The 17,530-nt window shown below is 38.6% G+C and overlaps 2 protein-coding genes and 1 long non-coding RNA gene across 3 annotated transcripts; 1 reads left to right on the plus strand and 2 right to left on the minus strand.

Annotated features, from left to right (window-relative positions):
- Positions 1–808: 808 nt before the first annotated feature.
- On the minus strand, positions 809–1,970 carry LOC128309236 (uncharacterized). The gene is made up of 3 exons (XM_053045612.1): positions 1,826–1,970; positions 1,152–1,338; positions 809–965 (listed from the first exon to the last, which is right to left on the minus strand). The coding sequence occupies exons 1-3, from the start codon at positions 1,968–1,970 to the stop codon at positions 809–811; spliced, it is 489 nt and encodes a 162-aa protein (XP_052901572.1).
- A 4,272-nt stretch (positions 1,971–6,242) lies between these two features.
- LOC128309228 (uncharacterized) lies at positions 6,243–7,593 on the plus strand. Its single transcript, XR_008288843.1, has 4 exons — positions 6,243–6,488; positions 6,555–6,712; positions 6,776–7,195; positions 7,263–7,593. It is a non-coding gene; the product is annotated as an uncharacterized LOC128309228 (long non-coding RNA).
- Positions 7,594–10,221: 2,628 nt separating this feature from the next.
- On the minus strand, positions 10,222–11,368 carry LOC128309238 (uncharacterized). The gene is made up of 3 exons (XM_053045615.1): positions 11,224–11,368; positions 10,572–10,745; positions 10,222–10,418 (listed from the first exon to the last, which is right to left on the minus strand). The coding sequence occupies exons 1-3, from the start codon at positions 11,366–11,368 to the stop codon at positions 10,222–10,224; spliced, it is 516 nt and encodes a 171-aa protein (XP_052901575.1).
- Between the last annotated feature and the right edge of the window lie 6,162 nt (positions 11,369–17,530).

Consider the following 17,530-nt stretch of genomic DNA (forward strand, 5'->3'; position numbering starts at 1 on the left):
TAATCTCAGAGGGCAGTTGTACGTTGGTAAGGATTTTCGATATCCACATTTTTGCTGCAGAGGACAAAGGAGCGAAATTGGAATACTTATTTTCCACTAAGTATAACTGGTGGCGTCGGGTCACTCCCAGATCGCATGTATGCAGACGATCGCTCGTTGGCACGTTCTCGATCATGTCGAAACCCAGCAAGTCTTCTAAGGGCGAGCGCCATAGTTGATGATGACCCGGACATTCCCTCGCTCGAAATCCTGCATCCGTCCGTAGGGGAGCACCAACCGTGTTGAAAATCATTCGGTGAGCATGATATTCGCCGACACACGTACACCTCATACAGCCGTGATATCCATTATAGTTGGTTGTTGCTGCAAATCCCAATGAGTTAGCTAGTTAATGAACTGTAAATGTTGTAAATGTTGTTTGTTTCATACAGACCTTTAATGAACGCTCGTGCTGGAGAATCGGCAACAATAGCGCGAAGCTTCAATTGCACAACTTTATCGCAGAGCTGCAATCCTCTCTGTTGAATCGCATTCAGCTCTTCTACCAACGGCCTCAAAAAGACTTGCAGGCTGGTTGGTTTTTCCGGTCCGCAAAACATCGAAATCATCATGATTGGGGCTTGGGGGAGCTCTACCACTTTCATTAGGATGGGCCACAGCTGTGTTGGTGCACCTTTATGAAGGGGAAGCCCGTCAGTGGACAAAATGATGGTTAGTTGGTCCGTTGGAGGAACAGTTGACCTAAAATATAATATAATGGACACATGATTAGGAATACATTATTGCTGAACATATTACAAATATTTACTTACTGGAAGTAGCTGTTGAGCTTATTCTCAATTCCTTTGTACCAAAACTCTCCCCCTTCAACGGTTCGTATCTCCTGGCTGATGGTGGTTGATGTTTTTAACAGCGTACGTGAATCCCTTGGAAGCGGAAGGTCGGTCCATTGTCTTAAAATAGCCAAAATTTCATTAATTGATGAACGTGGTTGGTTATGTACGACTGCCCAATCTTTTAAGCAATCGCTAATATTGCGGTGGTTTCTACAGTTATGAGCAGTCGTACATTCGCCAACAACATCTTCATTGTCGCCATCAGAGGAAAGGTTACTCGCGTAATCGTCCTCTTCGACAATTTCCAAACTACTATCTAAACTAATATTCCCACCACCTTCTTGATCTATGCTATAACTATCATCTAAGTCATCTAAAACTGCATCCCCATGAACACCACCACCAGAAAGATTAAAACTAATTTCGCTTGTGACGGCCGGGTTTGCAGGCTGCGACGAATCTTCTATCTCCTGGGGTTGATTGGCTCCCTGCGACGTTGAATCTGTAAAACGGATTGAGTTTATTAGTTACCCTTAGTACCCTTTAGTGCAATATAATGATATTAACAAAACTTAACGGCTAATCGTAACAAGGTTTCTGTTCTGCTAAACCTTAGCAATAACAAGCGCACGCAACAGTACAAACATGACCCGATGTTTTCACATTAACGCCCATCGTTCAGTCACTTTTTTATTTCGGTGAGAGTGGGCAATTCATAGATTTCATCGTGCGCAAATAATCTTCCGAACGCACGAATCGCATCGAACCGTACTTTCACACAAAATGTTCTGCCGGCAAACACCGCTAGGATGCTCAAGCCGGCCAGCCGGCCGTTACCTGGGGATCTCCGGGTGTAATTTCACAACACATACGAAGGCAAAGAAGGAGAATTCTTGCACTATTTCGTCACTGCACTGAATTTCACACACTGTATTACACCAAACAATCCTACGTGTCCAATTTAGCTAAATAATTAAGCAAAAACTTACCGATATGTTGAGGCACCAACCGGCTCGTTCCCGGCACTTCCGCATCCAGGCTTTCTTCGCGATGGTGCTCAGAAACTAACTCCTTCAGCTTCTTGTTGGCCCGATTCGTCAATTTGCGGCTTCTCTTCAACGGCAGCGAAGACATTTCGATAGATTTAATCGCTTTTCTTTGCTGGTAAAATTTCAAACACCCGACCGAAATCAGTTGAAAGATGAAATTGTGACAGTAGCGCCGATAGAAAATGTAAACATAGATGAAGCGTCATCATGGTTGCCAAGTCGAAACACGGAGGATTACACACACAAGCACATTTCACGTTTCGAAAAGCAGTTGGTCACGCATACACATACAGTTTCGAGTGATTCGAGTATGGCTCGAGCAGAGTCGAGCATTTTTTTCTACAATTATAGCGTTTATTTAAGACCAGTTGTCAATTGGGACGGATAACTCACGACGGAACCGCCATTCGAATTCTTAAGGCGGTGCGTCGCGGATAGTGATCTGGAAAGCGAATATAACACCACAATCATGCCGTTAGATTATCCACGGGTCACGGAAACGCACTATTCACACAATCATAATTAAGAACAGTGTCTTCTCTTTCATTCCAAATGGCCAGGGAAAAGTTGCAAATCCGCTTTGTTTCCCGAATCAGAATCATTTCAATCGATCGAGGAATCGTTGACCTAAACCTTTGCGCCCACAACACCAAACTAAGCGTTGAGCATACAATTGGTTTATTGCGGTTAAAACCGTGAATTAATGCACAACTGTGTTGATCGAATACTAATAAATCACTTCCCACTTGATATTTCACGATTTTCAGCGATGCCGCCACCAAAACAGAACCGGACAAAATTTAGGACGCTTTTCTATGGGCTGAGGGCAAAATGAGGATATTCACCTCATGGGGCATGTGTGACTGCGCGTTTGCAGCACAAAGATCCCGGTAATCTCACTTTTTCACCCACAAAACCTTAAAACTATGCACAACACATTCTAGATCACATGTTGTAACACTTCCAGTAATTTATTAACTATATTTAGTATACAAAAACGATTTTACTTACCAAAGATCATCTCCGTCGATGCCGGCACTTAAACTGTACCGGAACACGCCAATGCGTTGAGTTTTGTGGCGTTTCTTGTTTCTTCGGCGACGGCGCAGATGCTAGGATGGTTCCGACTTCCATTTTATCCATGCGGAACAGTTCTTTTGCTAAAAAGATATGAAATATAAGTTCGGGTTCGCGATTGTTATGGTTTTGCTTACCGGCTTCCTTGGATTTGTAAAATTTTCAGCAACACGCGTTTCATATACACCAACACAACCATACATGTCACCAAACCACTGTGTACAGACACGTTCGGGTGGATCGAAACTGGCCGTTGGTCGTCTTTAGAGTAGGGCAGACATATTCGAAAAAAAGAGGGCAATACGAAATCTTTTGTGCGACCACAAATGTGTGGACCAAGTGAGGTACGCGGGTAGAGGAACGTGTGTAAAACTACTGGAATTGTCTAGGCGGCCAGACAATCGGTTTCACGGGTAGCCAGAAAGTTTGAAGGCTTATAACTTCTGTAATTATTGAAAATTTGTTGAATTCTTCTAGTCTACACTGCTATTAATAGGACGCCAAAACTCAAAGCCGTAATCATGCTATAGCTCTTTGAAGTGTACCAACATTTTTCACTTGTAGATGTTTTTGAAACAAATACGTAAACCCTGGGTAAACCAAGCGTTGGATACCTTGGTTCCTTTCGCAATCTTGGGTATCTTGGAATCTTGAAGGAATGTGACAGAAGAAAAATAAAGCAGAAGGTGACCGTTAACAGACGAAGGAACATCGCTTTGTGCTTTGTGAAAGAATGAAAGAGATTTTCAAACGTTTTCGGCAATAAAACTAGTGAATACATTGAAATACATTTGCTTTTTCCTTTTTATACGCATTGCACACAAACGTCTTTCTTCTGTTCTTTTGTACACAATTGCTTTCTAAGTACTCGTTTGGAATCTTGAAAGCATGTACTGTTTTCTGTAACTTGTAACATTGTAGCTGACTGTTTGATAAACTCATAACGTGCTTTGTGTGTTACGGTGAAAACGTAGCCACTGCGTAATGATTGAAATAAAATTGTGTGATAGTTGTTATTGGGGATCTTCGTAGTGTTTAAGAAATTTATTCTAACATTGATCTCAGTTCAGTTTCCGTTTTTCAGAAAAAATTATTCCAATATTCCAGACAACCGGTTTCACGGGTAGCCAGAAAGTTTGAAGGCTTATAACTTCTGTAATTATTGAAAATTTGTTGAATTCTTCTAGTCTACACTGCTATTAATAGGACACCAAAACTTAAAGCCGTTTTCATGTTATAGCTCTTTGAAGTGTACCAACATTTTTCATTCAACATATATTTTCGCAATATATTTATATTTTTGGAACGTTTTCGGCAATAAAACTAGTGAATACATTGAAATACATTTGCTTTTTCTTTTTTATACGCATTGCACACAAACGTCTTTCTTCTGTTCTTTTGTACACAATTGCTTTCTAAGTACTCGTTTGGAATCTTGAAAGCATGTACTGTTTTCTGTAACTTGTAACATTGTAGCTAACTGTTTGATAAACTCATAACGTGCTTTGTATGTTACGGTGAAAACGTAGCCACTGCGTAATGATTGAAATAAAATTGTGTTATAGTTGTTATTGGGGATCTTCGTAGCGTTTAAAATAATTTATTTTTACATTGATCTCAGTTCGGTTTCCGTTTTTCAGAAAAAAGTTATGGATTTCTCCTCTTTCTTCTATGTCAACTTTCCAAAACCGGAGATGTGCTTCACATGAACTTTCAATGATGATTATGCCTGTTTAAATGCTCCAAATCGACATGTATTTGCAAAGGAAAAACTGAAACAGTCCTTAGTTTTGCTTGTCAATATAAATGCTTGAGCTATGTGTAAGCAACGGAAAGAATTATACCCACTATTCTGCTATGAGGGTATGGGATTGTGTGAGTGCGCATCTACAGCCTAGGAGTGTGCATGTATTAGGGAGATAACTCGTTATGTACGTATGCATGTGGCTGTGATGGTTTCATTCTCACGAGCTTCTTATTATTCCTCTTCTTCTTGAGCTTTGAAGCGGCATGACAATCGAAACATTGCCCAAGGTACGAGCAATCAATGGTAGCCAATCTCACGGTTGTTGGCTTAAAATAAAAAACGCGGAAAACACACATGAATGTCAAAAGACATACATAAAGCAATTAAAATTTAGTTTTAAATGTACTTTCATGGTCAATTTGCTGCTGAATATGCAGTAATCCTTGGTTTGAAACAAGTGCACTCGCGAACCAGGAATATAAACACAAGAAATTGACAACCAGTAAAACATCATATTCCAGACAACCGGTTTCACGTGTAGTCAGAAAGTTTGAAGGCTTATATCTTCTGAAATTATTGAAAATTTGTTGAATTCTTCTAGTTTACACTGCTATTAATAGGACGCCAAAACTCAAAGCCGTAATCATGCTATAGCTCTTTGAAGTGTACCAACATTTTTCACTTGTAGATGTTTTTGAAACAAATACGTAAACCCTGGGTAAACCAAGCGCTGGATACCTTGGTTCCTTTCGCAATCTTGGGTATCTTGGAATCTTGAAGGAATGTGACAGAAGAAAAATAAAGCAGAAGGTGACCGTTAACAGACGAAGGAACGTCGCTTTGTGCTTTGTGAAAGAATGAAAGAGATTTTCAAACGTTTTCGGCAATAAAGCTAGTGAATACATTGAAATACATTTGCTTTTTCCTTTTTATACGCATTGCACACAAACGTCTTTCTTCTGTTCTTTTGTACACAATTGCTTTCTAAGTACTCGTTTGGAATCTTGAAAGCATGTACTGTTTTCTGTAACTTGTAACATTGTAGCTGACTGTTTGATAAACTCATAACGTGCTTTGTATGTTACGGTGAAAACGTAGCCACTGCGTAATGATTGAAATAAAATTGTGTGATAGTTGTTATTGGGGATCTTCGTAGTGTTTAAGAAATTTATTCTAACATTGATCTCAGTTCGGTTTCCGTTTTTCAGAAAAAGTTATTCCAATATTCCAGACAACCGGTTTCACGGGTAGCCAGAAAGTTTGAAGGCTTATAACTTCTGTAATTATTGAAAATTTGTTGAATTCTTCTAGTCTACACTGCTATTAATAGGACACCAAAACTTAAAGCCGTTTTCATGTTATAGCTCTTTGAAGTGTACCAACATTTTTCACTTGTAGATGTTTTTGAAACAAATACGTAAACCCTGGGTAAACCAAGCGTTGGATACCTTCCCAACTGACATTTTATAGCAGAATTGAGGCGTTTTTCGAGCGTTCGGTGCCTTAAAGTGGCGACTTAAACGTGCCTTAAACCGCAGACGTTTAAGGCACGTTTATACCAGTTCGACGCTTGCTTTCATGCAGTTCTTCTAGCGCTACCATTGTCATCCAAGCTGTCAAAAGCCAAAGGCGCATTGACAGCGCAAATACAAATCGTAAAATAAACAAACAAAACCGCTTTGTGATATTTTACATTTTATTACTAAAACCAGTTGTTATTCGTTGGGATATCATCGTATCCATTTTGTTCGAGCATTTTGCTGAAAGGAAAACATAAAGGTATGTAAAATTATGGTGAATTAACAACATGAAAGTGATTTTTAACCTACTCTCTTTCGCTTGTAGGAAAAATGTCCCGGGAATCGGTATCTCAGGCACCGGATTGTTCGCTTCTTGCGTTGGCGGCTAGGTTGGCACAGTTAACGAATAAATCCTGTCCGCCAGTATCGTCAGTATCAAAGCTACTGCAGAACCGTCATCCTTCTATAGGATTAAAAATAATGGTAAAGTTAATCTATTGTTTATGATAACTAAGATACCGTATTAACTAACATTTATCTTTAAAGCTTTGATGGAAACTTCAGCTAAAATCTCCAAGCCAGCAACTTCCAGAACAGCGCAATCCATCATCATTCCAGTCCGATTAACTGTGAATAGATTTTCGCAGCAAATAGCATCACCACCGGCAGCTTATAATTCTGAAATAAAAAAGAAAAAAGGTTATCGACCAACACCTGTAGTTAAAAATCCATCCAATCCCGAACCAGCATCAAACATCATCAAAGATATCTTCTTCATACAGCATAACACTGCCAGGGTTTGGAACTTCCTCCTTATCCTCTTCCCTTGGTCCAAAGTAGTTCGGCATAGTCCATAGGCCATCGTCAGTCCAGGTTGGCATTGTCCACCGGTGTGTTCGTACCTTGTTTTCCTCCTTCCCAACCAAACCCAGTATCGCGTGCAGAAGCTGAAATTAAAACGTAAAGGTATGTAAAATATTGATATTTTGTACAATATGAAAGTGATTTTTAACCTACTCTCAATCGCTTGCAGGAAAAAATGTCTCGGGAATCGGTATCTAAGGCACCGGATTGCTCGCTTCTTGCGTTGGCGGCTAGGTTGCCACAGTTAACAATTAAATCCTGCCCGCCAGTATCTACCGTTAAAGCTTCCCAGCAAACAACATCACCATCGACAGCTAAAACAGATAAAAGCATATCCCATAGTCACAAAAACAGAAAAAATATAACGCCCAACACCTTTAGTTAAAAATCCATGCAGTAACAACCAGCATCGAACATCTTCAAGGTTACCTGTATATAGTATAACACCATCCAGCATCGCTTCAGCACCACCGACAGCTTGCCTTCCTGAGAATGTAGGAATAACAGGGAATCAATTACGTTTAAAACCAGGAAAACTTTATCGGCCAATACTTACAACATCATATAAAGTCGCATCCTGCAGTACAGCATCATCAACTGTTGTTGCTGCAACACCGGACCCAGTTCCAGTGCGTTCTCAGCAAGGAAAAGACACGGCAGACCAACTAGCTGTGATGAATAAATCGTTGATGCTTCTTTGGGCCGAGGTGAAGAATTTGACGGATTATAGAAGCCATCGACCTAATGGAACAGCTGTAATGGAAGAAGAACAGCACTCGCCATCATTTCTGCCTTTCATTACATCTGAAGAAGAATTAACATGTTTTGAAGATCAGCTCCATGAAAAAACTTATTTTCTAAAAATTCCTCAAACTCTTGTCGATAGGTTGGAATCGGAAACAGATGTGAAGAGCCGAATGCATTGCGCGTTTCAAATACTATTTGATAAAAAATTTGTTGTGCAGTGCAGCTGGCGAGGCGGGGGAAAATCTGGTCCGAAAAAAAGATTAGATGAAAAAGGGAATGTTTTGCGACTATTTAAGGCCATAGGCGAGGATGTCGGGTTTGTAGTAGGTGAGGAAGATGTAAAAAAATTCTTCGTAACAAAACTTAACAATGCGCAAAGCAGCGCAAATAATTTTAAAGGAGTAATTAAAAGCTCTAGTAAGTGTTATCACAAACGTGAAAAAAATGTTAATAAATAAATAAAAAATTGTTAATGATTCATTATGTGCATTATGACTATTCCTCAATTTGCATTCCTAGTTTATAAATCACAATTGCTTTGACTACTCAAAATACAATTATGATTTGAATTTACTAACTTATCTGGTATACGGTCCTTTCTGGATATAATCTATGAACTACTCACGGTCAAGCACGATCGTCTCGCATTTCGGTCTTGCTGGAGTTAGCTAAAAAGAGTACAATTTATGCATCAGTAAAATTATCACTAACATTATTGAACTCACTTACTCGGACCGCAGTGTATGCAAAAGAGGGAAAAAAACTGTTGATTTGGGTTGAACAGATGGATGAACGGCAACAAGTTTGCATCTGATGTCTGCTATATCCACTTCTACGTTTTGTGTCGTAACATCATCTGGTATTTTATATATAAGGATATCCGAAGAAGAAAACATTGACTCCGGATCATCCTCGCTGAAAAGAAATGAAAATAAATCCAAATTGTAATCATATTGTTTACCCACTATCGTAAAATTGTCATTTGTTTGAACGACATTCAAAAATTTGACAACCCCGTTACCCTTTGTCAAAAACCATTCGTCTCTAGGCAATGGACGTAGAGAAAAATCGGATGCCAAAAAAATGCCTTTCCGATTTGTGGTCAAACGTGGATAGTGACGATTCGTACTATCACTTGCCATCCCCAATGCAGACCGTTCTTCTGAACGTGCTGCAGCTTGCACCCCACACCGAAAGCCCGATCGAATCGACCGTTTAATCACCTGCAGGTGGTTTTCAAAACAATACGTAGAAAAACCGTCTAGCGGTCCGTATTTAAAAACGTCCTTAGCAATGTGCTGGAGATTATGGACGTTGCTGGTGAGGTTCTCACGGCCATAAATCTCCCCATACTGCTGAACAAAGCTGTTCAAAAAATCAGCTGCACGATCCCAATGTCTTTGATGATACGTGGAAGAAAATATAGTCACTGCACAAAAATAAAGCAAAAAGTGACTATATGCCTCCACGCTTAAAAACTCTTCCATCAGCACTACACTGGCGTAATGAAGATATGATCGAAATTCCGAACCCTTCCAAAAACGTATCACATTTAACCCTCTAAGTTTACGATTAATCTCAGAGGGCAGTTGTACGTTGGTAAGGAATTTCGATATCCACATTTTTGCTGCAGAGGACAAAGGAGTGAAATTGGAATACTTATTTTCCACTAAGTATAATAGGTGGCGACGGGTCACTCCCAGATCGCATGTATGCAGACGATCGCTCGTTGGCACGTTCTCGATCATGTCGAAACCCAGCAAGTCTTCTAAGGGCGAGCGCCATAGTTGATGATGACCCGGACATTCCCTCGCTCGAAATCCTGCATCCGTCCGTAGGGGAGCACCAACCGTGTCGAAAATCATTCGGTGAGCATGATATTCGCCGACACACGTACACCTCATACAGCCGTGATATCCATTATAGTTGGTTGTTGCTGCAAATCCCAATGAGTTAGCTTGTTAATGAACTGTAAATGTTGTAAATGTTGTTTGTATCATACAGACCTTTAATGAACGCTCGTGCTGGAGAATCGGCAACAATAGCGCGAAGCTTCAATTGCACAACTTTATCGCAGAGCTGCAATCCTCTCTGTTGAATCGCATTCAGCTCTTCTACCAACGGCCTCAAAAAGACTTGCAGGCTGGTTGGTTTTTCCGGTCCGCAAAACATTGAAATCATCATGATTGGGGCTTGGGGGAGCTCTACCACTTTCATTAGGATGGGCCACAGCTGTGTTGGTGCACCTTTATGAAGGGGAAGCCCGTCAGTGGACAAAATGATGGTTAGTTGGTCCGTTGGAGGAACAGTTGACCTAAAATATAATATAATGGACACATGATTAGGAATACATTATTGCTGAACATATTGCAAATATTTACTTACTGGAAGTAGCTGTTGAGCTTATTCTCAATTCCTTTGTACCAAAACTCTCCCCCTTCAACGGTTCGTATCTCCTGGCTGATGGTGGTTGATGTTTTTAACAGCGTACGTGAATCCTTGGGAAGCGGAAGGTCGGTCCATTGTCTGAAAATAGCCAAAATTTCATTAATTGATGAACGTGGTTGGTTATGTACGACTGCCCAATCTTTTAAGCAATCGCTTATATTGCGGTGGTTTCTACAATTATGAGCAGTCGTACATTCGCCAACAACATCTTCATTGTCGCTATCAGAAGAAAGGTTACTCGCGTAATCGTCCTCTTCGACAATTTCTAAACTACTATCTAAACTAATATTCCCACCACCTTCTTGATCTACGCTATCATCTAAGTCATCTAAAACTGCATCCCCATGAACACCACCACCAGAAAGATTAAAACTAATTTCGCTTGTGACGGCCGGGTTTGCAGGCTGCGACGAATCTTCTATCTCCTGGTGTTGATTGGCTCCCTGCGACGTTGAATCTGTAAAACGGATTGAGTTTATTAGTAATCCTTTATTGCAATATAATGATATTAACAAAACTTAACGGCTAATCGTAACAAGGTTTCTGTTCTGCTAAACCTTAGCAATAACAAGCACACGCAACAGTACAAACATGACCCGATGTTTTCACATTAAAGCCCATCGTTCAGTCACTTTTTTATTTCGGTGAGAGTGGGCAATTCAAAGATTTCATCGTGCGCAAATATTCTTTCGAACGCACGAATCGTATCGAACCGTACTTTCACACAAAATGTTCTGCCGGAAAACACCGGTAGGATGCTCAAGCCGGTCAGCCGGCCGTTACCTGGGGATCTCCGGGTGTAATTTCACAACACATACGAAGGCAAAGAAGGAGAATTCTTTCACTATTTCGTCACTGCACTGAATTTCACACACTGTATTACACCAAACAATCCTAAGTGTCCAAATTAGCTAAATAATTAAGCAAAAACTTACCGCTATGTTGAGGCACCAACCGGCTCGTTCCCGGCACTTCCGCATCCTGGCTTTCTTCGCGATGGTGCTCAGAAAATAACTCCTTCAGCTTCTTGTTGGCCCGATTCGTCAATTTGCGGCTTCTCTTCAACGGCAGCGAAGACATTTCGATAGATTTATTCGCTTTTCTTTGCTGGTAAAATTTCAAACACACGACCGAAATCAGTTGAAAGATGAAATTGTGACAGTAGCGCCGATAGAAAATGTAAACATAGATGAAGCGTCTTCATGGTTGCCGTGTCGCTACACGGACGATTACACACACAACCACATTTCACGTTTCGAAAAGCAGTTGGTCACGCATACACATACAGTTTCGAGCGATTCGAGTATGGCTCGAGCAGAGTCGAGCATTTTTTTCTACAATTATAGCGTTTATTTTAGACCAGTTGTCAATTGGGTTGGTTCCTTTCGCAATCTTGGGTATCTTGGAATCTTGAAGGAATGTGACAGAAGAAAAATAAAGCAGAAGGTGACCGTTAACAGACGAAGGAACGTCGCTTTGTGCTTTGTGAAAGAATGAAAGAGATTTTCAAACGTTTTCGGCAATAAAACTAGTGAATACATTGAAATACATTTCCTATTTCCTTTTTAAATGCATTGCAAATAAACGTCTTTCTTCTGTTCTTTTGTACACAATTGCTTTCTAAGTACTCGTTTGGAATCTTGAAAGCATGTAATGTTTTTTGTAACTTGTAACATTGTAGTTGATTGTTTGATAAACTCATAACGTGCTTTGTATGTTACAGTGAAAACGTATCCACTGCGTGATGATTAAAATAAAACTGTGTTATAGTTGTTATTGGGGATCTTCGTAGCGTTTAAAATAATTTATTTTTACATTGATCTCAGTTCGGTTTCCGTTTTTCAGAAAAAGTTATGGATTTCTCCTCTTTCACTATGTCAACTTTCCAAAACCGGAGATGTGCTTCACATGAACTTTCAATGATGATAATGCCTGTTTAAATGCTTCAGATCGACATGTATTTACTGCATAACTTAACTTAACTTGCAAAACTTAAAGCCACACTGCTATTAATAGGACGCCAAAACTTAAAGCCGTTTTCATGTTATAGCTCTTTGAAGTGTACCAACATTTTTCATTCAACATATATTTTCGCAATATATTTATATTTTTGGAACGTTTTTGGCAATAAAACTAGTGAATACATTGAAATACATTTGCTATTTCCTTTTTATACTCATTGCAAATAAACGTCTTTCTTCTGTTCTTTTGTAAGTAAGTTAGTTACAGTAAAAACGTAGCCACTGCGTAATGATTGAAATAAAATTGTGTTATAGTTGTTATTGGGGATCTTCGTAGCGTTTAAAATAATTTATTTTTACATTGATCTCAGTTCGGTTTCCGTTTTTCAGAAAAAGTTATGGATTTCTCCTCTTTCACTATGTCAACTTTCCAAAACGTGAGATGTGCTTCACATGAACTTTCAATGATGAATATGCCTGTTTAAATGCTTCAGATCGACATGTATTTACAAAGGGAAAACTGAAACAGTCCTTCTATTTGCTTGTAATTATTAATGCTTGAGCTATGTGTAAGCAACGGGTAGAACTATACCCACTATTCTGCTATGAGGGTATGGGATTGTGTGAGTGCACATCTACAGCCTAGGAGTGTGCATGTATTAGGGAGATAACTCGTTATGTACGTATGCATGTGGCTGTGATGGTTTCATTCTCACGAGCTTCTTATTATTCCTCTTCTTCTTGAGCTTTGAAGCGGCATGACAATCGAAACATTGCCCAAGGTACGAGCAATCAATGGTAGCCAATCTCACGGTTGTTGGCTTAAAATAAAAAACGCGGAAAACACACATGAATGTCAAAAGACAAACGTAAAGCAATGAGAAATTAGTTTTAAATGTACTTTCATGGTCTATTTGCTGCTGAATTTGCAGTAATCCTTGGTTTGAAACAAGTGCACTCGCGAACCAGGAATATAAACACAAGAAATTGACAACCAGTAAAACATCATATTCCAGACAACCGGTTTCACGTGTAGTCAGAAAGTTTGAAGGCTTATTACTTCTGAAATTATTGAAAATTTGTTGAATTCTTCTAGTCTACACTGCTATTAATAGGACACCAAAACTTAAAGCCGTTTTCATGTTATAGCTCTTTGAAGTGTACCAACATTTTTCATTCAACATATATTTTTGCAATATATTTATATTTTTGGAACGTTTTGGGCAATAAAACTAGTGAATACATTGTAATACATTTGCTTTTTCCTTTTTATACGCATTGCAAACAAACGTCTTTCTTCTGTTCTTTTGTACACAATTGCTTTCTAAGTACTCGTTTGGAATCTTGAAGGCATGTACTGTTTTCTGTAACTTGTAACATTGTAGCTGACTGTTTGATAAACTCATAACGTGCTTTGTATGTTACGGTGAAAACGTAGCCACTGCGTAATGATTGAAATAAAATTGTGTGATAGTTGTTATTGGGGATCTTCGTAGTGTTTAAGAAATTTATTCTTACATTGATCTCAGTTCGGTTTCCGTTTTTCAGAAAAAATTATTCCAATATTCCAGACAACCGGTTTCACGGGTAGCCAGAAAGTATGAAGGCTTATAACTTCTGTAATTATTGAAAATTTGTTGAATTCTTCTAGTCTACACTGCTATTAATAGGAAACCAAAACTTAAAGCCGTTTTCATGTTATAGCTCTTTGAAGTGTACCAACATTTTTCATTCAACATATATTTTCGCAATATATTTATATTTTTGGAACGTTTTCGGCAATAAAACTAGTGAATACATTGAAATACATTTGCTATTTCCTTTTTATACGCATTGCACACAAACGTCTTTCTTCTGTTCTTTTGTACACAATTGCTTTCTAAGTACTCGTTTGGAATCTTGAAAGCATGTAATGGTTTTTGTAACTTGTAACATTGTAGCTGACTGTTTGATAAACTCATAACGTGCTTTGTATGTTACAGTAAAAACGTAGCCACTGCGTAATGATTGAAATAAAATTGTGTGATAGTTGTTATTGGGGATCTTCGTAGCGTTTAAAATAATTTATTTTAACATTGATCTCAGTTCGGTTTCCGTTTTTCAGAAAAAGTTATGGATTTCTCCTCTTTCACTATGTCAACTTTCCAAAACCGGAGATGTGCTTCACATGAACTTTCAATGATGATTATGCCTGTTTAAATGCTTCAGATCGACATGTATTTACAAAGGGAAAACTGAAACAGTCCTTCTATTTGCTTGTAATTATTAATGCTTGAGCTATGTGTAAGCAACGGGTAGAATTATACCCACTATTCTGTTATGAGGGTATGGGATTGTGTGAGTGCACATCTACAGCCTAGGAGTGTGCATGTATTAGGGAGATAACTCGTTATGTACGTATGCATGTGGCTGTGATGGTTTCATTCTCACGAGCTTCTTATTATTCCTCTTCTTCTTGAGCTTTGAAGCGGCATGACAATCGAAACATTGCTCAAGGTACGAGCAATCAATGGTAGCCAATCTCACGGTTGTTGGCTTAAAATAAAAAACGCGGAAAACACACATGAATGTCAAAAGACATACATAAAGCAATTAAAATTTAGTTTTAAATGTACTTTCATGGTCAATTTGCTGCTGAATATGCAGTAATCCTTGGTTTGAAACAAGTGCACTCGCGAACCAGGAATATAAACACAAGAAATTGACAACCAGTAAAACATCATATTCCAGACAACCGGTTTCACGTGTAGTCAGAAAGTTTGAAGGCTTATATCTTCTGAAATTATTGAAAATTTGTTGAATTCTTCTAGTTTACACTGCTATTAATAGGACGCCAAAACTCAAAGCCGTATTCATGCTATAGCTCTTTGAAGTGTACCAACATTTTTCACTTGTAGATGTTTTTGAAACAAATACGTAAACCCTGGGTAAACCAAGCGCTGGATACCTTGGTTCCTTTCGCAATCTTGGGTATCTTGGAATCTTGAAGGAATGTGACAGAAGAAAAATAAAGCAGAAGGTGACCGTTAACAGACGAAGGAACGTCGCTTTGTGCTTTGTGAAAGAATGAAAGAGATTTACAAACGTTTTCGGCAATAAAGCTAGTGAATACATTGAAATACATTTGCTTTTTCCTTTTTATACGCATTGCACACAAACGTCTTTCTTCTGTTCTTTTGTACACAATTGCTTTCTAAGTACTCGTTTGGAATCTTGAAAGCATGTACTGTTTTCTGTAACTTGTAACATTGTAGCTGACTGTTTGATAAACTCATAACGTGCTTTGTATGTTACAGTAAAAACGTAGCCACTGCGTAATGATTGAAATAAAATTGTGTTATAGTTGTTATTGGGGATCTTCGTAGCGTTTAAAATAATTTATTTTTACATTGATCTCAGTTCGGTTTCCGTTTTTCAGAAAAAGTTATGGATTTCTCCTCTTTCACTATGTCAACTTTCCAAAACCGGAGATGTGCTTCACATGAACTTTCAATGATGATTATGCCTGTTTAAATGCTTCAGATCGACATGTATTTACAAAGGGAAAACTGAAACAGTCCTTCTATTTGCTTGTAATTATTAATGCTTGAGCTATGTGTAAGCAACGGGTAGAATTATACCCACTATTCTGCTATGAGGGTATGGGATTGTGTGAGTGCACATCTACAGCCTAGGAGTGTGCATGTATTAGGGAGATAACTCGTTATGTACGTATGCATGTGGCTGTGATGGTTTCATTCTCACGAGCTTCTTATTATTCCTCTTCTTCTTGAGCTTTGAAGCGGCATGACAATCGAAACATTGCCCAAGGTACGAGCAATCAATGGTAGCCAATCTCACGGTTGTTGGCTTAAAATAAAAAACGCGGAAAACACACATGAATGTCAAAAGACAAACGTAAAGCAATGAGAAATTAGTTTTAAATGTACTTTCATGGTCTATTTGCTGCTGAATTTGCAGTAATCCTTGGTTTGAAACAAGTGCACTCGCGAACCAGGAATATAAACACAAGAAATTGACAACCAGTAAAACATCATATTCCAGACAACCGGTTTCACGTGTAGTCAGAAAGTTTGAAGGCTTATTACTTCTGTAATTATTGAAAATTTGTTGAATTCTTCTAGTCTACACTGCTATTAATAGGACGCCAAAACTTAAAGCCACACTGCTATTAATAGGACGCCAAAACTTAAAGCCGTTTTCATGTTATAGCTCTTTGAAGTGTACCAACATTTTTCATTCAACATATATTTTCGCAATATATTTATATTTTTGGAACGTTTTTGGCAATAAAACTAGTGAATACATTGAAATACATTTGCTATTTCCTTTTTATACTCATTGCAAATAAACGTCTTTCTTCTGTTCTTTTGTAAGTAAGTTAGTTACAGTAAAAACGTAGCCACTGCGTAATGATTGAAATAAAATTGTGTTATAGTTGTTATTGGGGATCTTCGTAGCGTTTAAAATAATTTATTTTTACATTGATCTCAGTTCGGTTTCCGTTTTTCAGAAAAAGTTATGGATTTCTCCTCTTTCACTATGTCAACTTTCCAAAACGTGAGATGTGCTTCACATGAACTTTCAATGATGATTATGCCTGTTTAAATGCTTCAGATCGACATGTATTTACAAAGGGAAAACTGAAACAGTCCTTCTATTTGCTTGTTATTATTAATGCTTGAGCTATGTGTAAGCAACGGGTAGAACTATACCCACTATTCTGCTATGAGGGTATGGGATTGTGTGAGTGCACATCTACAGCCTAGGAGTGTGCATGTATTAGGGAGATAACTCGTTATGTACGTATGCATGTGGCTGTGATGGTTTCATTCTCACGAGCTTCTTATTATTCCTCTTCTTCTTGAGCTTTGAAGCGGCATGACAATCGAAACATTGCCCAAGGTACGAGCAATCAATGGTAGCCAATCTCACGGTTGTTGGCTTAAAATAAAAAACGCGGAAAACACACATGAATGTCAAAAGACAAACGTAAAGCAATGAGAAATTAGTTTTAAATGTACTTTCATGGTCTATTTGCTGCTGAATTTGCAGTAATCCTTGGTTTGAAACAAGTGCACTCGCGAACCAGGAATATAAACACAAGAAATTGACAACCAGTAAAACATCATATTCCAGACAACCGGTTTCACGTGTAGTCAGAAAGTTTGAAGGCTTATTACTTCTGAAATTATTGAAAATTTGTTGAATTCTTCTAGTCTACACTGCTATTAATAGGACACCAAAACTTAAAGCCGTTTTCATGTTTTAGCTCTTTGAA

Source organism: Anopheles moucheti, unplaced genomic scaffold (assembly GCF_943734755.1).
Source record: "Anopheles moucheti unplaced genomic scaffold, idAnoMoucSN_F20_07 scaffold_34_ctg1, whole genome shotgun sequence".
Classification (NCBI taxonomy): domain Eukaryota; kingdom Metazoa; phylum Arthropoda; class Insecta; order Diptera; family Culicidae; genus Anopheles; species Anopheles moucheti.